At 44.7% G+C, this 25197-nt stretch overlaps 2 protein-coding genes across 10 annotated transcripts in view; both read right to left on the reverse strand.

Moving 5' to 3' along the window:
• Positions 1–3226: 3226 nt before the first annotated feature.
• Positions 3227–6775, reverse strand: POP4 (POP4 homolog, ribonuclease P/MRP subunit). Of its 2 annotated transcripts, none has more exons than XM_048958223.1 (7): positions 6719–6775; positions 5716–5768; positions 5354–5577; positions 4782–4859; positions 4539–4600; positions 4120–4221; positions 3227–3604 (listed from the first exon to the last, which is right to left on the reverse strand). In XM_048958223.1, exons 3-7 carry the CDS (start codon positions 5521–5523, stop codon positions 3468–3470), a joined length of 549 nt encoding a protein of 182 aa, XP_048814180.1. In that variant the 5' UTR covers positions 5524–5577; positions 5716–5768; positions 6719–6775; the 3' UTR covers positions 3227–3467. The 2 variants fall into 2 exon arrangements, with proteins under 2 accessions (XP_048814180.1, XP_048814179.1); XM_048958222.1 differs by lacking the exon at positions 6719–6775 and adding an exon at positions 5837–5912.
• A 10012-nt stretch (positions 6776–16787) lies between these two features.
• Positions 16788–25197, reverse strand: part of VSTM2B (V-set and transmembrane domain containing 2B) — a 177030-nt gene continuing 168620 nt past the window's right edge. For 7 of the 8 annotated variants that reach the window (XM_048958637.1, XM_048958638.1, XM_048958636.1 and 4 more), the window contains 2 exons: positions 20908–21863; positions 16788–20237 (listed from right to left, as the gene is read on the reverse strand). In XM_048958637.1, coding sequence (XP_048814594.1) covers positions 21775–21863 — 89 coding nt within the window. In that variant the 3' untranslated portion in view covers positions 16788–20237; positions 20908–21774. Of the gene's footprint in view, positions 20238–20519; positions 21864–25197 lie in introns of those variants that run through there. The other variant, XM_048958634.1, reaches the window with a different exon arrangement.

The following is a 25197-nucleotide window of genomic DNA, read 5'->3' on the forward strand; positions in this document are numbered from 1 at the left end:
CATCGTTTAAATTCTTTGGTGAACACCTCAGCCACCCAAGAACTATCCAGCTGAACATCTCCAAGCCCATAATACTGAAATAAGCCTCTAGAGGAGACATAGTGTTGCACAAAAAGTGATAAAAAGAAAAAAAATTTGAAACATTTGTATTTATGGGATTATTTTAAGTTTTACAGAAAATGCACAGTTAATTTGATTTTTCCCTCCCCAAAAAAGCCCACAATCCTGTTAGGTGGAATTGGCTCTGGGGCTGTTGCTGTGGGTTTGTTAAAGACAGTCAAGGAGCTTGCATTGAGAGGTCTTCCCATTACAGACCTGGGGCCTTGGGCCTGCAGAAGTGTGTATGTATGTCGTAAAGCTCATTCTGAGAGCTGAAAGAAACGAGGCTGAATTTATTAACTAATGTGCCAGGAAGAGATTTGTATTGATAGGGTATTGATTTGCCTGTAGTGCAAATCTTCAACGTGCTGATCAGCTGCCTGTAGGCGGTGGTTATCAGATCGGTCAGTATCCAAGATGAAAAATAACACGTTTTAAATCAGTTCTGTTGGTCAAGTGTTAGTGGAATAAGTCCTAACAGAATGAAAAATGAGTGGCTGGAAAACAAATGGTTGTCTGGGGAGCAGGGCAGGACAGACCTCCATGTTTAGGTTGTGACTTTCCCTTCAAGTGACCTGGTTCAAAACTTTTGGTCATGTTACTCTGGTCAGTGGTATACTCATTTGTTTTCTCAGTGATTGGAAGGTACCAAGCCTTATCTAATAATAAGCAGCAGAGCTTCTTAGTGGGAATAGCTCTTAATTCAGTGCTGATTGTTGCTGGGATTTCTTGCTGCAGTCCCTATCTACAGCTGTGCAGCCCAGGTGTCAGAATGGTCTGTAAGCAGAGCACTGGGTGCTGCTGGCTCTGCAGCCCAGGTGTGGCTGCTCCTCAGCTGCAGTGGGTGCCTGATCCCGTATTTTTCACATTTGTTAATTAATTTAATTAAAGCAGTATGCTGAGGGAGGCTTCTGTCTTAACAAAGCAATACCAATTAATCAAACACTGGGAAATGTGGCTCAGAATAGAAATGACAGAACTAACAAAGGGGAACATGAGGCAAAGGTGGATCAAACCTCTGTGAAATGCCGTGGAACTGCTCATTGCTACCACGTAATCTGGAATTGTATTTCGTAGCAAAGTACGTAAGACCATGGTTTGGTCACCAGTGATGGATGGAAAGATTTGTAAATCCAGTTTTTCTTTCTGTTTAAGAGAACATTTGAAGGTGAACATTTGTTATATAGGTTAGCTACTGCACTTTACTCACTGAGGCCTCCTGTGCTCCCTTGCTGACCTTGGGAGCCAGGAGGCAATCAATAAAGCTGGGATAAGAGGAACAGCTGAGGAAAGTTAATCTTTCAGAGCACTCAGGTGTTTGCCACATTGAAAAGTCTTGTTGCCTAGGAGATTGGGCACTGGGCAATTGTTGGGCGCTGGTCTCAGCTGTGCTGTGCAGGAGGTTGGTTATATATAGTGCTGGTGGACACTGGACACCTCATTCTCTGCTGAGGTGTAGGCTGGGGAAGGTTGCAGAGATGATGGTGCTAAAAAGAAGAGCTGATGTGTTGCTGAGGTCTTATACTTGCATCCCAAGGTAAGATCACTGCAAAATCAGTGAGAAATTAATTATGGAAATATTATCGGGTAGTGAGGGAGCATTATGAACAGCAGGAGCCAGGGATTAGCCCTCCTGCAGGGTGGGAGAAGCTGCAGTAGGAGCAGTACAGCGACTGAAACTTTTGATTAGAAAACCTACATTTGGATGTTTAGAACACCTTACTAAGGCAAAAACACCTCTTCAGGTTATTTAGCAACAGCAGTAAAGGTTTCTTGAATGCTTTGGCTGTTCAGATCTCGTTAGGCTTCATTTCATCTAAGTACCTTGGAGACCTCAGAGCACCTCTTCAGCACTCTTCACTGTAAATAATTATTTCTTTACCATTATTTATTGAAAGGGACTGCTAGGCATCATGTCTTCTGGTCACTGAAGTAACATGTAGAAAAATGTAAATAGCAACAGCTATGGAAAATGCTTTTGTGCTTGTCTGCGTGTACACATGGCAGAGTATGGTATGTCCTTTGCAGCACAATGAAATAGAATTGTGCCTAATTCCAATTTGTATGTCACTGCCATTAATGATGTCTAGTTAAGACATCTATTAAAGGTCTTTAATGTTAATTAACAGGACTATGCCAATAAAGTTCCATTAGCTTCCCTCTATTAATTTAGTATTATAGGCATTTAACAGATGTCTTAATTAGATATTACACTGATAGCTATAAGCAAAATGAAAATGAAGCCTTTGTCCTGCAGGGACAGTTTCTACTATCACTTAAGCTTTCTGCCAATTTGTTGGTATTTCCTTGTGGATTCTCACAGAGAACTAAGGAATTTCAGAGAACTTTGAGAGGAACAGTGCTTAAAAGGGAGATAGCTTGGGTGTAACAACTTGAACGTTCAACTAAGTGCCTGTTAAGTGTAAAAGGACTCATGAACAAAATCCAAGTCCTTGATCAGCAATTATGAGTAACCACAAGCTCAGAAGAGATCCTGATTTCTGCCTGTGAGGTACTGTCCTGTTTTAAGTGCCTGTAGTTTAGGAGATGTCTCCCTTGTTCAGATGCATGTGTTCAGATAGAAGTCTCTCCTCCACTTCACTTCTTGTATGTTTGCATTTTAACTATTACCCCAAACAATGTATTTTTCCATTTGAGTAGATAATTCTATGAAAAAAGCACAAACGGTTCCAGACTAAGATGAGGAAGTTACTGACCTTGGTATTTATCAGTCCTTGCAAGATGGATACTAAAACATTCCCTAGTGTGTAGTGGAAAACAATCTGGAAAGCATTATTGATACTCATGGAATAAGTTCTCATTGATCTGTCAGAACGCGATATCTTTTGCAGCACAGAACACCTTTGTTGCTGACTTGGTACATGTGAAAGACTTTTTGCCCAATGCTCTCTTTAGAAGGTCTTTGAGAGTAGCACAGATGTAGCTGAACAGGTAAAGATGGTAATCCAGGCACAATTACAGAAAAACAGTTACCAGCTGCAGTCTCCTTATAGAGTGAAATAGGCAGATAGAGCCCGGTTCACACAGAAGGCAGCAGTAACACCTGTTAAAAAGGTTATAAGATATTCACTGCATAAATATGAAGTCAAAATTGAAACAAGCCAGGTAATCAGTACTAATCACAAGTTTAATAGAAAGCAGAACATTACACACAGTTTGCAAAAAGATGCAACTAAGATTCCAGCAGTTTGACAGACTGCTTTAAAGACAGGAGAAACCAGTCATTCTTCAGTACGAAGAAAAACTTAAAATGTCTACTAGTTAACTCTATTTTCAGTCTGCCAGAAAACCTGTTTTCTACAGGAAAACAGCAGACATCTTAAATTTCCTTTTGATTTGCTATGAAATCATAGGTCAATAGTTCCTTTCAACTTGAACTTCTTTGCAGACCGCTCACTTGCTCGAAGCTGGAACTTGCTTCCATAGATGTAGGAAATGAATCCATCAGTCTCCAAGCTAAATACGTTGTTAATTTTGGGAACAACTGTAAATGCAGAAGAAATTAGCAAGAAGTGGGCTAATTAAAGCCCCTACTCTGAATAAATACTGAGGCACCAGGGAATACTATTCGCATGCAGGCTTCAGGTCTGTAACATTTCAAGTTTTCATACTGCAGTACGAGAAATACAACCTAAGCCTGTACATTTAAAACCAAAACTGCTAGAACTTAATGCTTGCTTGTGAAAGAGGACTAAGTGTTGCAGAGAACAATCTACAGTGAATCAGGTGAACAAGCCACGTGCATAATCATGTTGGAAATCACTGGAAGTGTGTTTTTTTTTTTAACTACTTCTAAAATACATTTTTGGTACACTATTGGACTCTTATGTGGTAGATAAAAGACATTAGCTTCTGCCACTAGGCAAAGAATTATATAAGAATTACATAAGCAGTGGTAAAGAACATTGTGTGCTTGTATGTTTGCTCAGAAGTATATTAACATTTGATAGATTTTTAGTTACTCACTTTATAACGAACACTGAAAAACATTTTGCATACCTTTTAATTTGTTGTCTTTAGTAATAATTTTGAAGACGTGTTTAAATTCCTGTAGAATTATTCCTGTTATCCCAACGTAAGATGGGCACTTGGATTTCGTGACTGAAAGAACAAGAGTATGCACGTATTAGAATAAATTCAGGTGCAGTTTGCTTGCTGTTCCATTGTTGCCTCATGATTTTAGAAGCTTGTTTTAGTAGTCTGAAGTAATGCAATTATAGTCATAACTGGTAGACTTGTAGTTAATCTTTGCAATAAAAGCAGTTGAAAAATTAAGTAGTGCTGGCAAATGGATAAAGACTCCAACACAATCACAGTTGTGTGATTCTAGAGTTGATACTAAAAGGAATTCAATGAGCACCTGAAACAAAGGAGAGTAACAAATTTCAGATAACTTTGTAGTATAAAGCAAACAATACCTGTAACAACAGCTCCATGGAGGTCAGCTTTTAGCAGTTTGCTTTGAACCATCTGTGGTTGCCTTAAAGAAAAATACACGGAAAAGTGTGTTTATGAAGTGTGACTGTGACTACTGAAATAATGGTCAAAGCTTACAGAAATAGCGTATAATCCTTACTGAATAATTGACACAAGTTTATCCAGTTACTACTTGAAGTATCTTAAAACTGGTGGTGGTTAGATCAGTAGATATCTCAACTTACGCATCTGGTTTAAGTCCATAACATAGGTCTCTGATATATTGCTTCCAGAGTTCATGTAGTGGTAGAAAGAGTTCGTATCTGCAGTTAGAAAGCAAACATTATACAAGAACTTAGTTAAAAAAAAACATTGCTTACTAAAACCATCTATAGAGTTAACACTAACAAATCCAAATGTCATCTGTGCTGATCACTTGGTAAACCAGTCCAAGTGACAGGTTTGTTTGTTTTTTATAAAAAAGCTGAATAGGCTCCTATGAAGCCCAAAGGGGCTGGGGGTAGGGAATGTGTTTCAGAACATTCTGCTCCTCTCCCTCCCCCTCACTTCATTTTAGGAGCAGCACAGGCCTTACTCAGCATGCACTGGGTCAAGGAACGCAGTGCAAAATGGAGGTTCTCTGCTTACAGCCAGTCTGGAGATTAGAACTGAAGTCACAGGTGGTTGTGTTTAGGAAGGGGAATTGCTCAGCGCTGAGTTAATCACACGGGCAGCCGGGTACCAGCCACGCCGTGGCAGTGCCGCACAGGGCGCCTTCTGGGGCCGGCCCACCGCACAGGGGCGCAGGCTCACGCACCTCTGCTGCTCGGGCTCGATTTCAAACAGGCGCAGCTCCCGCCTCTGCTTGGCTGTGAAGGTTTTTGTTTTCCTCCTCTTTGGCTTTTTCCTCCTCCTGCAGCGGTGCTCCAGAACCACGGCCTTCCGCGTCAGCACGTCCTGGATGGCTTCGTCCTTCTTCTTGGGCATGCTGCGCTTCAGGAAGGCGCTCACAAACGCTCTGGCCTCCTCTGACCCTTGGGGCTAGAAGTGTTTTAAAAACACTCTAAAACAGCCGTTATAATTAAATAAGAGCCAGGATGCCGGCGGGCAGTCCGCCGAGCTGCGGACGCCAGGGCAGCAACGATGGTCAGACACGGTCGGGGTAAACGGGAGCAGTACCTGCAGGCGCAGCTCCTTCGCCGCCTCTTGGGGCAGCCCGTCATACAGCACACCTGCGGGCAGAGAGCGGCGTCAGCCCCCTCCATCCTCCCCATCCTCCTCCTCCCCTCGCCGCACTCACCCTCCATCGCTGTGCTCCGGCGCAGGCGGTGACGCGTGCGCGCTACCGGGGCGGGGAGTGTGAGCGTGGCTGCGTCCTCCTCCCCTCCCCGCCGGTCCGGTAGGGGGCGCTGCAGGCGAGGTAGCCGCCAGAGCTGATGGGTGGCGCTCTATCAATCGGGCGCTCCGCTTCCCAACGACGCGCTGCGTCCTGCGGTGTCACTAAGCGCAGCTCCCGGCGACGAGCCGTGCAGCAGCAGCAGCCCTGGGGCTGAGCCCGGCCGGCCCTGGAGCTGCCTGCACGTCAGCGCCTACAGTGGTGTGCTGCCTGCTGCTAGCTAGGTCTGTGCACCGCACCTGCGTTGTAGTGTGAGGATACACATCTGTGTGCACGTAGCACCTCCTGCTCTCCGAGGGGTTTGCCTCTCGTGGGTTACCGCACCTCTTGGGATAGAACGCAGCCTGCTCTCCGTGCAGCACAGAGGTGCTCTGGAAGCAGCGCCGCCAATTCATCAGCCTGGCCAGCCAAATCCCAGCTCACGCTAAAATAAAGGAGGCGTTTGTATTCCTGTCACGGGGTGGGCATCAGCCAACACGTAATCGAGTGCTGCCTGGGGAAGGAGACTTAGAGCTGTTCAGACAGAATGGAGGAAATGTGGCCATTTTGTTGAGTGCCGCTGTGGAGCTCGAAGGTACTAAAGTGGTACATAACAAGGAACAGAACTGCAGATAAGTGCGTGGATTTGGAGAGAAGAAAAGGCCAGTCTCTTCAGATTAGTAAGTGTGAGGACTGGTTGGTGTAACAGAAAGATCAACATGATGGAAAGATGATACAAAAGGTGCAATTATAAGGGGACTAACAAGATAGAAAGGTGTTACAAGGGAAGGAATAAGGACTACTCACCTGCCTCTGAAGATCAAAGCTCACGGGGGAAAGCATCACCAAGGAGGGATCTCCAACCAGAGATCTTTCCTTTAAGGCAGTCAGCCCTAAAATGAGGTCTAAGAGAGGTGCAGCCAGGCTCCACCCTGAAGCTGAATTGCCTTCACCTGTGCTCCTGGGGCTGACCGAGTCCTTTCCACAGGTGCTCAGTTGGTGGTTCAGGCCATGACTCAACAGTTACCATGCACTGTGTATGAAAGGTCTCCTGGCAGTGAAGGATATTGCCACAGCAAGCAGGTCCCTTGGTTTTACAAAGCAGGGACTCCTTGAGTTGTCATTGCTATTTAAGAAAAGATCAGTTTTCATGAATGGAGTACCAGGATGAACACTATGGGTCTTCAGGGCCGTATGAGTGCTCCTTGCCTGGATTTATGCTGCAGTTTCTAAGGCACTTAAGGGATTAATAGTCAAATCAGTGTTGGCGATGCCGCTGTAGTAAATCCAATGATCCAGGCTAAACAGGTGCCTGGGGAAGCCAGTCTCTTCCAACAGCTTTACATCTTCATTTCCCAATCTATCTTCAGAGGCGTCTGAGGAAGCCGGGTCAGCTTGTTAGCATGTGTCCCAGGGAAAGGGCTCTGAGCCAGGAGTGGGGCTCAATCAAATAAACATGAAAAAGAGCAGGAGGAGAAAGTAGAATACGTGGAAACAGATTTTATAGATCAGTAAGAAAGAGAAGGCTCAGACAAATTAGGGAAAGTGAGTAAAATGGGAATATAGAATGAAATCAAAGCAGAAATATCTAAGCAGAAGTGCAAATAATTATAATGCGTGTTTCTGAATATACACTGTTACCTGCTCCACCTCTCTTAGTGTCATAGGCCTTTGAAGCTTTTTACTTTTTCAAACAAATCAGCATGAAAGCATGATACAAGTTTATGGTTATATAAACCCCTAATATATAGTATTTATTCCACTTTACAATGGAACGTTGGCATTTCTTATTCCATTAAGTCTGTGTATGGCTTTATTTATTGCGTTTTAAGTCTGTCTATGTATATGTAAAAACCCAACAGTGAACCACCATACATGTGTACAGTAGGGGGCCGTGTTGCTTCGGCTGTGGGTGTGTTGAATTACAGTGGGTGATGGGAGAGACACGTGCAGGCTAAGGCAGGTAACAGCAATGTCCTGGGGGAATTTCCAGCGGGCACAGAAAGCTACAGGTGAGGTGCAGAGCATCCAGCTGCAGTAAATGAAGGTGTTTGTATGACATAAGAATAGAAGATCAGAGTGTTGTTTGTTGTTCAAGAGTAATTGTGAACTGAAGCTGGAGATGGAGATGTGTGGAAAGTGACTGGGCTGTAATCATGGACATGCTTTTCTTGATTACAGCTGATACAAGAAATAGATACTGTAATTCTCCAGGAAGAGCGACTCAGCAAGCATTTGAGTTCTTAAGATCAATGTAATTTATTCCTCTTGGGCCAAATTGTATGAGTCAAATTGGGTTCTGCTGGACAGGTGTACTGGTGAAAATAATTGCCTCTTTAAACCCTCCAATCTGATTTCCCTTATCCAAATACCAAGTTGTTAATACATTTCCCAGCTCCTCCCCATTCTGCTGGCTGTGCTGAAGCAGTGTACAGCCAGCCTAATTCCCGTCTGCTTCTCAGCCCCTTTTCCACATCCTCCTTTCAGTCCAGCCAGCTGGGAGCACAGATCAGGCCATGCCGGCACTCCCAGGGCTCTGGCTGACTGTAACAACGGCTGGCTTCCTTGTGGGTGCTGGGCTGCTTGGCCATGGTGTCCTGCCTGTGCTGTCACTGCTGTCCAGAGAGCCTGGGCTTGTGTGTGGAGTTGGGAAGGCAAGCGATAATCTCAGAATATGTTCAGAACTTTAAATGATTTAAAAGCTGGATTTTAAGCGAAGAAAGAAGCCAGCTGATGGGACGAGCAGCTGGCTAGGCTGTGTAACACCGCTCCTCGCCAGAGGGCAGCCCAGCACCGAGATCGGGGTGCCCACAGGGAGACACGGGTGCCAGCCTGCTGCAGTGCTGCCTCTTGTGAACTGTCCAGGCCTGCTCTTACATGGGGCAGAACCCAGCTCTTTCAAGTATCGAGAGTTAATAATTGTTTTGTCCTTGGAGAAAATGTGGCTGTTTGCAGCTTCTTGTAGCGTACAGACCTCAAGTTCTCACGTACACTGGCCTCTTACATCACAGTAAAATTATCTATGGAAGGAGGCTTTGGGGGAATTCATTACTCTAAGGAAATGGTTTTTTTTAAACGCCATTGTCTTTTCTTTAGCAAAATAATAAGCCATACCCTTCTTAAAAAATGAGAGCCTAGAACACCTGGTGGTAACTCCTGCAGAAGTGTGAAGTGCCTCGCGGGATGCTGAAAACAACGCTTGGTCCCAGAAACAGTAACGAGGAGTCAAAAGCTGAGCTGCTGGCAGCTGACGTTGGGCTTCCCTGTGTGCTGAGCTCACGGCTGGCACAGGCACGGCAGTGTGACAGGCACTGCTGCTCCGCCCCAACAGCTTGTATTTCTAATTAATAGCAGCGTTCTGCACCCATGTGTTAAGCCGTGGCAGTCTGTCTTGGGGTTGCTATTTTTGCTGTCTTTAATTTTTGAGTCTTAAATCTTGTGTAATATTTTATTTTTAAACATGGCAAATAATGGCTTGTATTGCGGTAGGGATGTGTCACACAAAATGAGTATTAAGTAAAAATGATAAAGTAATAGAGGTCACTGGAGCTATAGCGGATTGAATTGCTTTATGATGTATTTCATTTGGTTTTGGTCAAACTACATTAAATTAACATGATTAAAATTTGAGGTATAAAAATGAAAAGGTTTGAGGCTCAAAAACATCCATTACATTGGATTTTTCATCAAAGAGAAGTTTATACCTTTTTCTCTAGGAAATGGTTGTCAAATTCTGCAGGTCTGCATGATATGGTGTGGTTGTGTTGATTGTGCACTTTCCCAATGGTAACTGCTGGCCAAAGATGCATTACATCATCCTGTGCATCACTCTGTAGGGCGCAGGATCCTGCTGTGCAGTGTTGGGAGAGCATTCCCTGGCTGAGGGCAGCTGTGCTCCCAGGGTGAGGACAGCCCCTGCCCCATTGGCCGGCCTGCAGCTTGGGGATCTGGGCTGAAATCCCAGGAAATTTGAAAAGATTCATTAGTTAGAGACAAATTTCTCATCTTTGCTCTGTAATGAGGCATCCATCTCCGAGGCATCGCTAGCTGGCAAGGCCCTGTTCCTGCCAGCCCCTTTCAAAGTAACACAATTAGGCTGTCAGGACTGACATTATTTTTAATAAAACGAGTCAGCTTGCACTGTCCTTGTTGAAGAGATGCATTTCCAAGTCCACACTAATAAAGGTGTCAAGTGCCAAGGCAGCCTTTAGGTCCTGCAGGTTTGAACGTGCCTGTCACAATTCCCCGGGGTGCACTGAGTCCTGCCCACCTTATGTGTGTGTCCCTGGAACTGGGGCTGAACAAGATTCGTGGAAAGGCACTGCCCCCACAGAGCAGCTTCTGAAGAGCCTTGCAGCAATGGTGCAGCTGGCTGACCTGTCACGTCATGGCCCCCAGCACCCGGGCTGTGTGCTGAGCTGCTGGCAGAGAAGGAGGGTGGCAGCTCACAGCAAGCCTTGCTGTCAGGGGAGTGCTTACAGGGCACAGTCAATTACCAGGGATAGCTGTAACAGCAGTGCCTATACTGGGAACTCGTGTAGGCTGGGGTTATTTCAGTGTTGCTTGTAAATATATTAGCTTTTTAAGACCAATTATAAAGGTGTCAGTGGCAGTGGAACCACTGGCCCAGAACATGGTGGAGGAATTCAGGCAGATCCCCCTCAGTGGAGTGCAGCTATGGCACTGATCTACATGCTTGGGTGTCAAAACTGTATTTCCACGTTTGTGTACAAGGAAAAAAAGGAAAGGAAACACATCAAAGGAGCTGATGGATTTGCTTTCTGCTGTGGGCACGCTCGTTAGTAAGGGTGCTCAGGGCAGGCAGCTGCCAGGACCCACTGGAAGGCTTTCATCTCCCTGTGTGCAATCTGATTTCCTCTGAAGTGAAGGTGTGTGCCGGGCACTGAGGGGGTTAATGCTGCTGTGCTGCTTTGATAATTGAACAGACCAAAAACGCTTGTTTGAGTTCAGTGCTTCAGTAAGAACCTTTCCTTTAAAAAAAGCGCAACACAAAACCCTGCAGCCTCATACAACAGAGAATACTTTGTCCATCTCTTTGGGAGAAATCTGATAAACCAGGGTGAGAGGCAGGTGTCCAAGGAGATAAAAGTAATAACTGTGGCCATGGTTCTAGAGAGAGCTAGCCTGTCAGGCGTTTAATTAAATGAAGTTCCTGCTCAGGAAATGCTGGAAGCTAATAGATATACGGCAATTCATTCGCCTTAGCAATATATGTTAATTTTAGCATGAGGTGAATTTGTATATTTTGCAGTGGGGAAGACCTGGGGGGCAGGCTTTCATTCTGCCAGTAGTGGTTTTTTTCAGGAGGTAGAGACTACTGAGCCCTTTTACTTCCTAAAAACAGAACGGGGGTGAGAATGGCTGAGAGAATGGTTTTGATTTAGGTGGAGCCTCTAAACAGAATTGACTAATCACAGACTCATAACCGAGCTGACCCATGTTTGCTGTTGCCACGGGTCAGTGAGCACAGAGCACTGGCTAACAAACACCTTGAGCCCAAGTCTCTTCTGCATTAGTTTAGCTTAAAAGGATTTTTCTCTGTGTTACATTAGTGTGAAATTAGGACTGCTGCAATGGCATGTGGCACCTAAGGTCAAAGATGCTTTGGTAGAGGCACAGAGGAGATGCAGTGCAGGAGTAAGGACTCTATGATTCTGTGACTCTATTCTATGACTGCCTTGTATGTAAAACCGCTCCTGCAATCTGAATTTGGGGTGGGTTGTTGCTGGAAGTAACGATGAAGTTTCTGTTCGGGTCCCAGCAGCTCTGGCACTGCAGCGCTTGCTGCTGAGCTGCCCCCTGGTTTGTGGCAGTGTGTTGTGGAGCAGTTCTTTGGTGTGTGTGAGGCCTCGGACAGCCAGCTCCTTCTTGATGCTTCCAGGTGTGGTACCAAGGGCACCACTACAGTTGTTTCAACTTGGAAACACACTGCAGCACAGCAGGCTGCTTTCTGAAAACAGAATCCTCTGATCTGTGAAATTATCAGCAGTGAGACTGCAGAACAGAACACAGATATTAGTTTATTTTCTTCTGTTTTGTTTGTTTGTTTGTTTGTTTTTGTGGAAGAATACTCCCTTGCTCTTCAGTATGATTACAGCCCATTTAGCAACAGTTCTTTTTGAATTTCAGACCTATTTTGGAACAGTCGTAAGCAAGACGTGTTTCTTTTCAGAGCCCAGTGCAGTCAGTCCAAGGGTAAAGTTTATTTAACAAAAAGCATCTTTCCAGTTGAATGCACATTGTGAAATTACAGGTCCATTTAAAGCAAAAGAAAAACAGTGGCAGGTTAGGGTCAGGAAGGAGGATAATGACATCTGCTGCAAAGAGTGTTCAACAACTGCCTTCAAAATTTTAAGTTTCTATCAGACATTTTTCCTTTCTTTGTATAGTTATGCAAAAGAATAAAACTGAAAGAAATGTATGGATGCTGAAAGCAAGCTTGAGGCTTGTTCAGGCACACAAATTCCAAGTGGAGACATTATAAATGATGTTTCAAATGCCAGCGGATTGCAGAGCTGTGGGCTCTTTCCTCATGTCATGGATGGGGTCAGGTTTGTGCCCCCTGCCCAGGCGTGGCTGCAGGGCAGTGCCCAGCATGGGAGCCGTCCCCATGGGGTGCCCTGTCTGTGCCAGCCTCGCATTGCAGCCTGTCCTGATCCCACAAAAGTCAGCTCCATCCTTTTGGCTCCATACTGCAGCTGTCAAAATGCACTTTTTTTTTTCTTTCTAAAAGGGAAAAAGGATTGCTACCAGCTTTTTGTAATAATACCTGAAATGTACTTTGCTCTTGCCACCCTTGCTAATGCGACTGCTTTCTACTTTGTCTTCCAGGTTCTGTGCTTCTGCCCTTGCTCTGTGGGAACCCTGACTGCACTAGCACAATGAAGGAAGGTGAGCTAGAAAAAAAGCCCTCTCTAGAGCCTGGGGAATTACCTGTGGCCTGCTGAGATTATCAAAGAGACCTATAGAGATTTTAAGATACTTTGGGGCATTGCTTTAGTGTATCTCTGTCTTGGCACTACTGAATCCTGCTGAGCCCTGAAAACCTATTTGAAGGAGAAGGTGCTTATGGTTGGTCTTTTCTTGTAAGTTAACAACAATAATGATACAGTTGTTTCACCTATTCTTTCCTTGTCTTTCATGTAACAATTCCAAGCTCCAGAGCTGGCCCCCTTTTTGCTGGCCACATACTTAGGGTTGGTTCTGGGGATAGAAAAGGGGAATGTTTAAGTTGCAAGTGAAGATACATTGCCTGAAAATGACAGCTGAAAGTGTGCTTCAGCTTGGTAGCATCCTGAAATGTTTGTGCTATGAACACAGGCAGCCAACAAACAAACCAGTTTGAGCCTCTTTTTCTCCCTGAGCATTGGAGGAGCTGGTTCTGCCCACCTCCAGCACACTTCAGGCCCAGCACAGCACTCACTGCAGCTTCACTTCAGGTCCAGGTGCTGCCAAGGTCTGAGGGCTCACAACTGGCTGAGCTTCACACATGGCACCATGATTTACTAAACTGCTAAGATATTAGGTCAGCATTGTAAATCATTTTAATTATTTCACTAAACAGGTTGCGGAGATAGATCAATAGAAAATATAGCATTGAGCCTCACAATGCTGCACATTCATTATGGGAATGTAATTATATTAACTGATTTAGGATCTAATAATAACTGAAAATAACAATTTAATGGATGCTTTCCAATCCTACACTTTGAAAGCAGGATACAGCTGTACACAATCTACACATTCTAATCTCAGTCAACTATACGTAGCAATTTTTTGACTCTCAGAGAAACATCAGTCAAGTGCAAGTAACTGGGAAAATTGTAGCATCCCATATATTACATTACAATAAAATAGAAAAGAAACATTCAACAGCATTTTTATATACTGGCAGGGTCACATGAACCAGTCACATGAAAAATAAGAAGATGCATCGCAATATAATAAAGTAGAGATCTTGCACACTGGGAGCTATTTTCCACTTGCAATTACCATTGCCATGAGACTATTTTGTGCTGCTGGGCTTAAGGGGTATGTACTTCTCTCAAGATGTTGGGTTTGGTCTGAGGCAGCTGAATAAAAAATATACTGTGTATATATATGAAATATTTATGGAAAGAACCTAATCTCTCCTGAGCAGCGATAGCCAGGTGCTACCATTCATTAGTCAGGGTCAGCATTTCTCTGTTACAGTTATTACTGTGGCTACACTGATTTTCATTCACCATGTCCTGGTTTTTTGTTAATATGTGCACAGGAGTCACCTGTGCTGTTTAAAGTATTTTCTTTTGAAATAAGCTGTGCATTGTGGCTATTTAATACCTTAACGGCCATTGACTGAGTATACTGAACCAAGCAGGCATGACTTGGGCAGAATTTAAGCTGCAGTCAGATAGTGCACCTGTGTTACCTGCTCTTTTGAAAGCCTGCAGCCTGCAGATAGGCAGTTGTCACATCAGCTATCTGCACTCTGTTTTGCAGAGAGAGGTAAGCTTTTCTTTAAGCCCTCAGGCTAGATAGCATTGAATTATGCACTTTATCACACCCCAGTTAGGTAGATGCATGGGAAAAATCATTTTCAGTGAGTTTATTTGGGAAAAGACCTTATTTTGCTATTTGGCTCAGCATATGAAGGAAAAAACCTGCAGTTTTCTCCTGACTTAAAGGACTTGTTTTAGAGCAGAGTGAAAGTTTGAGCCATGGGCAAATTGTGCTGCTCCTGCTTATTCAGCTGTCTCCTTGATCTAAGCTTCATCTGGCTTTTGGGAACATAGGTTGCTCAAATAAAAATAAATGGCTTTGGCATGACCGCAGAACTGACGTTAGTGCATTCCCTGCACAGGCTGTCAGCTGTCTCCTACTTCAGTGATCCTGCAGCAGGTGAGGTTCAGTGTCCGCAGGTAAAAGCTCTGTGCAGCCTCCCACATCACATCCCCTCCTCCCTTACCGTTTTGTAGTGACATTCCCAGCTGTAAACAGATCAGACGGAGATTTTTCCCAGGCTCTCTAAATGCCAGCAGCAACAGAAGCTCTGGATAAAGGGAAACGTGCTGTGTGGAACACATGGTGTTTTCATGGCTGAACACTGAGCAGTCCTTTGTCTGGTGCTGCTCCAAGAAATGGCAGTGGTAAGGTTTGAATTATCCCTGGGTAATGATCCTAAACTTAGTTGACTTTCCCGTGCACATTTATGACTGCACTGACAAATGCTTCCTGAACCCAGCAAAGCTCCAGGTATTTGCTTCTGAGATTATTTGTTCTAGCGAAATACTTTAGTCTAGAGTAAGTAGCATAACACCTATCTAGTTTCAAACTAATTAACTCCTGGGTTAATAAAAGGATTTTATGTTCTTGAAAAATATTGAATTTTTTTTTAACTTTAGACTTTGTACACTGTAGCAACTTGAATCCAATTTCATTGGATAAGTCTTGCTGTTAAATCACATTGCAGTTCAGATTTTGACAGGTGCATACCGTGTGTTTCTGAACTCCTATTTGTTTTTAGTTGAGCTCCCACAGTTCTGGATGCAAAGGTTAGGCTTTGTTCTTCATCTCTCTACGTGCTGAAGAAACTGCAAGGTAGCCAAACCAACAAACTCACAACTGGATCAGAGCACCAGTACATACTTAATTTTGTGTTTTTTCTGCCTTGTCAAACCCTGCTTACTTCCCTGGGGACTGAAATGCCAGTATTATCAATTATTAAAGGAGTCATACAAAAGAATTCACTAAATAAGGAGTTTCACTGCTGACTTCAGTAGGAATTTAAGCTAGTTAGATTAACTAGTGTTTCTTTAATCAGCTTGTACATTTTCATTGTTGCATTTGATAGTTTGTCTTGCAGCCTTTCGTGACTTTTCCTCAAGGCAGTGGGCATCACTGACAGGCACAGTTCAATCTAGACCTCCACTCAGTATTATTCCTTGGCCTGAGACGTAAATGTACACCCTGTGTCCTTACCCAAACATTTTTCAGCACTCCCAAGCAAGTGCAGCTCCCCAGCTGACACACTGCTCAGCATAGCTGGGGCAAGTCAAGCTGATTAGGTGCTTCCAGCTTTCCAGAGCTCAGAGCAATGTATGTTTACGTGTGATAAAATAAAAGCATGGGTTGTTTCAACAACATCCCAGTTCCTGTTGGGAGTCACAAAACTGCTCAGCTTAAGTACAGAAAGCAGGCTTTAAATTCCTCAGGCAGTTGAAGGCGCCTTTGAGATCTAATACAGGTGACTTTTCCTTGTGTTTCTGTTACCTTTGCTGGCTACAGGCTGGGGAGGAGCTCTCCTCCCAAAACAGCGTGGGAGACTGAGAGGCTCCTGGGATGCACCAGGCACAGCTCTGGGAACCTGGCAGTTCAGGCCCACCACTATCCTTTAGTGCAGAGGGGATTTGGGTAAGCTGAGAAGAAAAACTGAATCCTTACTCATCACACTGGCGATGTTCTAGAGAACCCAGAGGACTCATTCTCCCAGTACAACTCTTAGTGTCTTCTCTAGTTTCTCAGAGCAATGACTGCCAAAGGCTGCCTTGTGCCATGGGAGGCCACACATCTCAAGACATAACTGAGGTATTGCACCCTTGGTGTTCATTTCTAGGTGCGAGCAACCCACCATGCTGCTCTTCTGGGGAGGGGGAATGAAACAAACCCCCCTTCTTCTTTCACACTCCGACAGTGTAGAAGCTCCCGTGGGGCCAATGACATTTTTAGATCTGCAAAGAGCAGCTGATTAATGACACACTGACACATCCAGTCACACAGATCACTTCTGACAACTCTGGAAGCACTGAAATGCAGCTGTCCTGGACAAGTAAATAAATTACATGTTAAGAGGAGGCTCTGACATGGAAATTCAGAGCTAAATCTTATGTTTATGGTAGACTAAGCATCTTTGAGTTATTTATTGAGACCTTGTTCATTTAATTTTTATTAAAGATGATTTTACATATGAGATTTAAGAATCATTTTAACAATAACAGGAAGACAAATCTATAGCCAACAACGAGGACAATCCGTTAGCAGATCTCTTTGATTCAGCTTTACTATAACTGATTTGTTTACAATGCCCAAAATGCCTATAGTTACTATAAGGCTAACAGACAACAAAGGTAAAATAGAAAACTTCAGTTCGTTGGTTAACATTGGCATAGATGCTAAGAAAAGGCCATTTTTTCTAGTCATGTTTTGTACTGTCAGTGATGCAGATCTCAACCAAATTACTTTTCCCGGCTGGCTCTACTTACAGTAAAATCCATCTTTTACTTAAAAGACATTGTTGGGTTTCAGAAAGATGATCTAAAAAAGAATGCCACCCTTCTTTTCTGCCTTGTCAAGCCCAGGGCTGTGCCTGGGGAACAGGTGTGCAGCACTGCAGCCCTCGTGCCTTGCTGGGTTTCTCCCTGCCTTACTCCCACTCCCTTCACTTCAGGACCAGGTAACTTTGCTGTGGTAACCAGGTAACTACAGCTCCTGTGTGGATTAAAACAAAACACTTCCCTGTGTGCAGCCCCCAGCTCTGCCTTTTACAGAGCCTGCATTTCCCATGCATTTTGCTTGGGAACAAAAACACCAGAGAAGCCCAAAATTGTGAAAAGAAAATCCCATGAGGATTTTTACCATCCAAACAGTTTTAATCAATCAGGATAATTTGTGTATATCGGTATCTCAGGTTTCTCCCAGGGTGTGTAGCATGGTTCCTCCCTTAGCTGGTGGTGCAGATGCCCAGGGCTGCACCAGGCTGCAGGGCTGAGGGCTGGGAGAGCCCATCCACGTGGGGAAGGAGCAGCTGCTGGAATCAAGTAAGCACATTCACTGCAATTTCATATTCCCACCACACCCCTCCAATCAGTCTTTGCTAAAAAGCACTAATTAAGACTTGAGTATTTTTGATTCCATCAGTTTTCTGTTCTTTTCTTTATTAAATAGATGTACTGGAGGGAGCTTGACTAATAACCGCCCAAAGTTTAAGGATAATGAATCAATGAACTCGGGCAGCCTCTGGCTAAGCATGAAATTTACCATGGAGTAACAAATGCAGCAGAGGCAGCTCATACATTAACCAGCCCAGTTCTGACACACAACTCTGGGAGCACGTTATTTATTTTCTTAGTAATGCCACATGAGATGTGTGGAACGTCCAAAATGTTTTACAGAAGAAATGGAGAAATGGCACAGTTAGTTTCCTACATTCTGTGTGTGTGCACCCCTCCATCACCCACCTTTCCCTTCGGTGTGTTGCATACCTGGCAGTAGGCAATTCTACTTTTTCCTTGCAAGGCCTTGGCATCTTGAAGGTGATCCATGTGGTGTAAAATCTGCTTTTGTTCCACATATTTTTACATGTGCATGGCTCTAACATTAGATCTATTATGCTGTTGTAAATCCATTCATTTTTGTTGAAATCCATTAACTTGCAGTGAATTTATAGCAGTATAACTGTGAGCAAACTATGGCTGATGGCACAGGCTGGAAATATTACAAGGAAAAGTGCAAAGTTCTATTGATTTTCTCTCAGGAAAAATGTGTGTTTCCTTATGATTATGTTACAGATGACTCAGCTCTGGCCCCTCGCAGCCATCACTCACGCTTCCCAGCTCAGTCGTTGCTGGCATTGCAGGCGTGCTGTCTCCTGCTGCAAGGAGCAGGGGCCAGGGGCTGCCTCCCCCCGCTGCCTGGGGACATGGCCAGGCCACTGCCAGTGCTGGGGGAGCTCCTGCCTGGCTCCGTGCTGGTCTGCTCTGTCCCTCGACGGCTCTGCAGTCCGAACACTCACTCCTAATCGATTCTGACAGCAGACACCAGTAGGAATGCTGAGATTTATGAAAGAGCAAGAATTGCCACTAGCCTCTGTCCATTAAGGGTACAGCAAAAACTGCCTTTGCCCTTTGTAAATATAATCAACAGAAGTGAGGCAGCTGCCCTTTTCAGAAAAGCGAGTGCTCAGGACAGATGTTTTAGCAAAAGCCCTTAATGCACTCACAGGCAATAAGGCTACCAATTCTGTACTTCTTTTCCAACAAAATTTCACTCATTCTTTTGAGTGCTCCTGGAAGACCAAATTGCATACCAAAGTTGCAGCCTCCCTTTTCAGCTTGTTGTTTCCCCAAACATAGACTGAGTATTGGCAAAAAAAAAAAGCTGAATGAAATGTAGAAACAAAAACCCCAAAACCTGGAGGACTCCTTCCATGTGTTTTTGAATGTTGAGGCAGCTTCTCTTGGCAAGGCGCTCTCTTGTCGAAGTTCTCCTGTTTGCTGGGAATGAGTGATCTCTGTATGTGTGTTCCTCAGTGGAAGGAAAAGCAGCCTGCTGCTCTTGTTAGATTTCTCATCAGAGCCTCAGGTTGTTGTTCAGTAGTTCTGAGGTTGTACTGTGAGTGAATGAGAATACAGGAATTGTTATTCCTGCAGCAGCATACAATTCTGATCTCAGAGAAGAACAGTGCTACACTTAGTTGCAGATTTAATACTTTTTTGCTTTCAGTACGATTAAGATCAAAAGGATCTTGTTAATTCTACTCCTTTTGCTGCACACAACTTCCACATTCTGTCACATGCCTACACAGGTAACAGTCTACAGTATGAGGGGAATGACAAATGCGAGATAATGCATTTCCTCCCAGATTTGCTGCAAAACACGCAGTATGCAATTCAAGAAATAACACAGCCTGTTTGTTAGTGATGAAACAAAAGTATCAGGGCAAAGCAACTGATCTCATTACCAACAGGCCACACTGAGGTACAGTCAGAATGAATAAAAGCATCACTGTTAACTCCTAGACAGGCTCTGCAACTTCAAGTTTCAGCTGTTTATTCAGATAAATTTAGACAGATGTATTTCTTCCTCTTGTGGAAGAATTTGTTAGGGTTTTTTTCTCTTAGAAGGAAGGCAGGTCACTGAGAAATACTTACTGCCCTTGAGAAAAAGCAGCAGTGATGAGCTCACCAGGACACACAGTTCAAACCTGGGCAGGTTTCCCTTCCATCACCAGCCATTACTCAAAAGCTCCGTGCTCCTGTGACATGGCAGGCTCCACGCAGAGCCCCGCCTTCAGCGGTTGTCCTTGAACAAGTTTCCAGACAAGGATTAAATGTCAGAGTTAATTGTGGCAGGGACCAGCACTCCAGTCTTTTTCTACCTGTCGTTTCCTTTCACGCTGTGAAGCGCTCACCCTGCCCTGCACACGTGGGCAGGATGGAGCTGGGCACCATCTCACACGGGCACCTCCCGGCTCACAGCAGATATCTCCCCACGTCCTTCTGTACAGCACTTCTGCTTTCAGTGAGATGATGATGGATTATTCCCCAATCTGGAGGATACAACAGGAATTAAGAGGATGAAAATTCTTATAAAAATATCACCTGCAGATCCCTACGGTGAGTCCGCCCCAGAGCAGGAGGGCTTCTTATTGTGCCACTGCAGCAGCACGCAGGGAACACAGACGTGTTTTGGTCTCACACTTATGAGATGTGGGCAGCACAAGTCCCTCACTATGACTGGCAATCCTAGGAAACGCAAATGCTGACCATCTGAGAAACTGAAACCCCCTTCCTACCCTCTCCTAGAAGGGGAGCATGAGCTGAGGCAGCCAGCATGTCCTGCTTTTGCTCCATGCCATCTGCTGACAGTCTGCTGGCGCCGTACCGGTCTCTACCATTTCCACAATTAAGGTCCTTTCTAGAATGCCCCATAAATGACAGGACAAGAACCACAGTCAGGCACGGGAGATTTCAAAGTGCTTCAATAAATGCAGCTAAAGAAAGTTGTGATTCCTTGCCAGGTTATCCCATTATACACAAAACAACAGGCATTTTGAACAAAAATTAATTAACCTCTATTTACTGTAGAAAAGCATTTGGTTCGTAAGAACAAACTCTTGCTAAGAAAAAATACACAACTATGTAATCTTAAAAAACCGAATATATTTTAAACCACTACTGGAACAAAGTCTGAACAAAGTTCCAGAAGAACTTACTTACCTTGGAAATGTCAGGCTGGCACACAGAGCCCACGCTGCATGATGTGCCCCAGCTCCCCAGCAGCCCTCAGCAGTGGCCGTACCGTGCTGCAGCACACAGCGGCACGGGGCCGTGCGAGTGCAGCCAGTTCATCTGCTGGGCACCACCTCTCCTCTTCTGTGCTGGGACCAGTTAGGGAATGGGACACAGCCACAAATCCTCCTCAGAACACGGGGAAAGTCACACACAGCTGCAGAAACTTTATTTCAAAATCTTTTTATTCAACTGTTATTCAGCAATATACAATACAGTTTATAAACAAATGTCTTACCTTGTTTCCAATCTTCATTTAAAAATAAATACTATCAGCAGTGCCTATTAATTATGGTAAGATGTACCTTTTCAATTAAAATGTCTCCAAAAGAAATAATTTAATTAAAAAAAAAAAAAAAAAGAAAAAGGAAATTCAGAAAAACTAAATACGTTCTACTAAGAATATTTCCTTTCTTAGGAAGGGTTTTGACCCAGCATCTTTACATACTGTCATAAAGATAACTGCTCAACAGTTCGTGCAAAATGAAGAGTCTGAAGAGTCAGAGGAAAGGTTTAGAAAAGAAAAATATTACATTAAAATAGAGAAACCATAGGTGCTGTGCACAGAGCAGGGCCTTACACCATAGGGTCTGGAAACTAGATGCATTATTTTTTGTGGTTTACCTTCTGTGACATCCCCAAAAATATGTTTTCCCCTCATGTGGAATTTATCATGCTTCTTTCAGTCTCTTTCTGTCCATCCTTCCAGCTGTGGGCAATGTTTTGTCAGGGGCTTGTCCTGTTCTTAAATAGGTTCCTTTTGTTTGGCTGAGGAGTAGTGAAGGAAGTAGTCCATCAGTGGTTTACTAATAAATGTACAAGATTATGCAGTATTAACAGGAACATGTATAGGAGTGGGTCTGTAGCATAAATAGGTCCTGTGCCTAGAAAAAGAGACAAGGGAAAGAAGGAGATTTTATTTTTTATCTTTTCCAATACAGAAGATTAAACGCAGAAGAGAAATACAGGAAGATTTATTTTTATCACATCAGAGCCAGGGGTCAGAAGCTTAATTTTAATAGTAAAACAGTATCCTCAAGCTATCCAACTCTAATAGCTTTCTCTTCCCCTTCCTAAATCTAACTCCACTCAGGTCATTTCATTATGCATCACTAATGGTATGCCTAAACTTGGCTGTGGCCAAGTTACCAGCAATTGAGATTTCTATTTCTATACACCTTAATCTGGTATATAGTTTCTTGGGAAATGACAGGTATCAACCACCCATTATTTTAAAGGGAAATGACAAATGCTGCAGCCGTGCTCCTTGATTAACAGGACATGAACCCATTTCATTTGGAATGGGAACAGCAAGCCCTTGACATCTTCTTTACCTTCTATAGGAAAGAGCAGAATTTTAAATTACAAACGTGCACAGGAGCTACAGAAATACAGAGGTCAGGTGTGAAACACATCCCTTACAGACACTTGGTCCTAATGGCAGGATTGCTCGCTCTCCTATGAGGTAAGCTCATGTGATGCAGAGGGGGGGCAGGGCAGCAGTGGCACACTGCAGGGGATGCTGCAGGTAGGGCAGGCACCTGTGCATTGGCTCACACCAAGAAATGCCATCAGAGTCCGTGCTGCAACTGAACAGGCTGTACCTGCCTCCTATCTGCTCACACTAAGATATTTGCTGTTTTTTTATTTTCTAGTTACCCATGCCAAAGAGAGAGGAATTTACTGTGTACCACTGTGGTCCAACCTCGCCAGTGCAGGAGGCTGAGCCCTGGGGCCCAGGTGCACAGCCCCAGCTCTGTCAGCCATGGCGAGGCCCCAGCACTGACGTAGGTCACACTTCACACTGGACCAGCACGGCAGAAATCCCATGCAGAAGCTGTGCCATCCTGGCACGGCCTGCAGCAATGCAGCAGGACAACAGGTTGCTGCCATTCACTCCCCCAAGCCCTGCTGAGCAGACAGATGAGCCTGGACTGGTCCACAACCACAGGTGATTGGGCCCCCAAGTGCCAGCAAGTGCCACCTTTCATGTCCTGCAACGTGGTGTTGCATGTATGGTTGTCACCAACACTGGGATGTGACAGCATATAGGGCTGCACACTGTGACTGATGCGTTGTGTGCCCTTGGGCTGCTTCCACCAGGGTGAACACAGAGGCAGGAGGCCAGCTGCAGCCTCACACCACAGCTGGCATGAGAGCTGCGTCAGGGCAGCCTGCAGACTGAGCACCAGAGTTCCCGGTACCAAAGCACAGACAGCCAACCAGAAAAGTGACCTCAGAACCACTTCTTAATGTACTGAAGTTATTATTTTTTATGCTCAGTATCCTTGAAAAAAGCAATAAGGCCAATTCTGTTTAGGAAACTCACCTCAGGCAAATACCTCACATACCTTAGTCTTGGTCTCAAGGAGGCGAATGTCTCTCTGCTGTGGCATGATCAGAGGAAATACCTCAAGAAGATCCTGAGAACACAACTGCTCAGGCAGCCTCATATGTATGCCTCACCAGCAAAGCTAGAGTATTATTATCCAATATAAAAACCAGCTCATTGTAATGTGTTGTGCAACTGAGGAACTCAACTGTTGTCCCCATAGTGTGCTATCTCATAGACACCTAGACTGTAGAGATTATTTAGTTATTAAGGTTTTAATTAAGTCCTTGCATGCAGACACATGTGGCAAAGGGCTGCCTACTTAGCAACAGCAGGTTATTAAGATGAATACAGGATTTTTCTTTTTAAAGCTGAATATCATGAACTAACACAACTCAGGTAGCTAAAGCAACTAGTAAATCCTTGTAAAAAAATAATGAAATAGGAATGTGTGCAGGAGCACAGCAGCTGCTGAAGCTCGTGGTCCTGGGCAGCACACTGGACAGACCATCACCAGCCCCCACACTTGCTCACTGCTCAGATTTGCCCTCACTGCCGTAGAGCCCAGCCCTAGGGAGCTGAGCACAGGGAGGTTCTGCCCTGGAGACAGCAGGCAGGAAAAGCAGCCCCTTCCTGCACCAGGAGGGCAATGCAGCAGATCCCAGCAGCGAGCCCTCGCACCACTGCTGCTGGGATGGAGGCTGCTGCCAATATGAGTGAGCCTTCCCAGCATGTTTCACATCTGTCCTCTGCTGCAAACAGAACATTTATTGAAGCAGCAGAAGCTGAGAAGTGAGTAACAAACCTCTTTAGACATCTCTGGACTCTTCAAAAGTGGAGGGGAAACACATCGGGAGTCTTCACGGTACTCTGTTTCTATAAGTACGTCTCCATATTTGCAACGCGGCCGTGCCCCATTTCTCATTTCAGACCTGCCATGGGCAGCAGCTAGCAAACTTCTGGCAGGCAGGACATCACCTCAGGAACACACAGCATAGCACCACCTGAAGGGTGGCAGCGTGCATGCAACGTACTGGGCCCAGCTGCCCCTTGCACACCGTGACTCCCTGCAATTCCCTTTGCTTCCCTATCATCACAGCAGAACATCAGACCTAACAAACTGTCCACGTACCAACACAGCCCTGAGACAAAGTGGTGTCCTGGTGACACCGGCTGCAGCCTGGTGTTTTGCAGGGCACATGGCACATCTTCCCTCTTCAGGGAAGGATCTGAGCTCTCAGCTCGAGCAAGAACCTTGCAAGGCCAGTCAGCCTCCCCCAGCCCACGTCTGCTAACACAGCATCTCCAAGCACAGATTGGATCTGCTCCTCTGGCACACATGGACACAGCTGCAAACACTATGCATTTATTTCTATGTACATGAAGGCTGTCTAGCCTCATTATTTTTCCTTAGAAACATACAGTCAAATCACTAATGTATTCTACAGTTTTAGCGGGGATAAAACCTTAAAAACAAACCTACCTGCACCACATAGAGACAACTGAATGGAGAGGGCTGAAGTTGAAGGCCTATCTTCTTTTTTTGAGTCTGACACACTACAGGACATCTGAAGACAGAGTGCTTAATCACAGATTGCAGTCACTGACATGACAGACCCATAACTGCAGCCAACACATCCCCATTTCCAAGCTCACCTCTGGGTCACAGCACAGCTGCAAGCACAAGCCCAGGTTGCTACCCCTGTGCTGAGAACAGTGAGGGCAGCTGGCAGAAGCCAGCATTCCTGGCAGCTGCACTCAGAGGTGCCGAATTTCCACCAGCTTTGTACCTGCCCACCACTGCATTGAAGATCTGGCCATCAGTATTTGCTCAAATGTAAATGCCATGAAGACCCCTTTCTCCATGGCAAAGCTGAACTTGGTTT

The sequence above is a fragment of the Lagopus muta genome, chromosome 12 (genome assembly GCF_023343835.1).
Source record: "Lagopus muta isolate bLagMut1 chromosome 12, bLagMut1 primary, whole genome shotgun sequence".
Lineage (NCBI taxonomy): Eukaryota > Metazoa > Chordata > Aves > Galliformes > Phasianidae > Lagopus > Lagopus muta.

Coding starts and splice junctions, on each gene's coding strand:
- POP4 (XM_048958222.1), bottom strand. Junction 5,578..5,715: donor CGAAGGAGCTGCGCCTGCAG/GTACTGCTCCCG, acceptor AAACACTTCTAG/CCCCAAGGGTCAGAGGAGGC. Junction 4,860..5,353: donor ATCGAGCCCGAGCAGCAGAG/GTGCGTGAGCCT, acceptor TTCTAACTGCAG/ATACGAACTCTTTCTACCAC.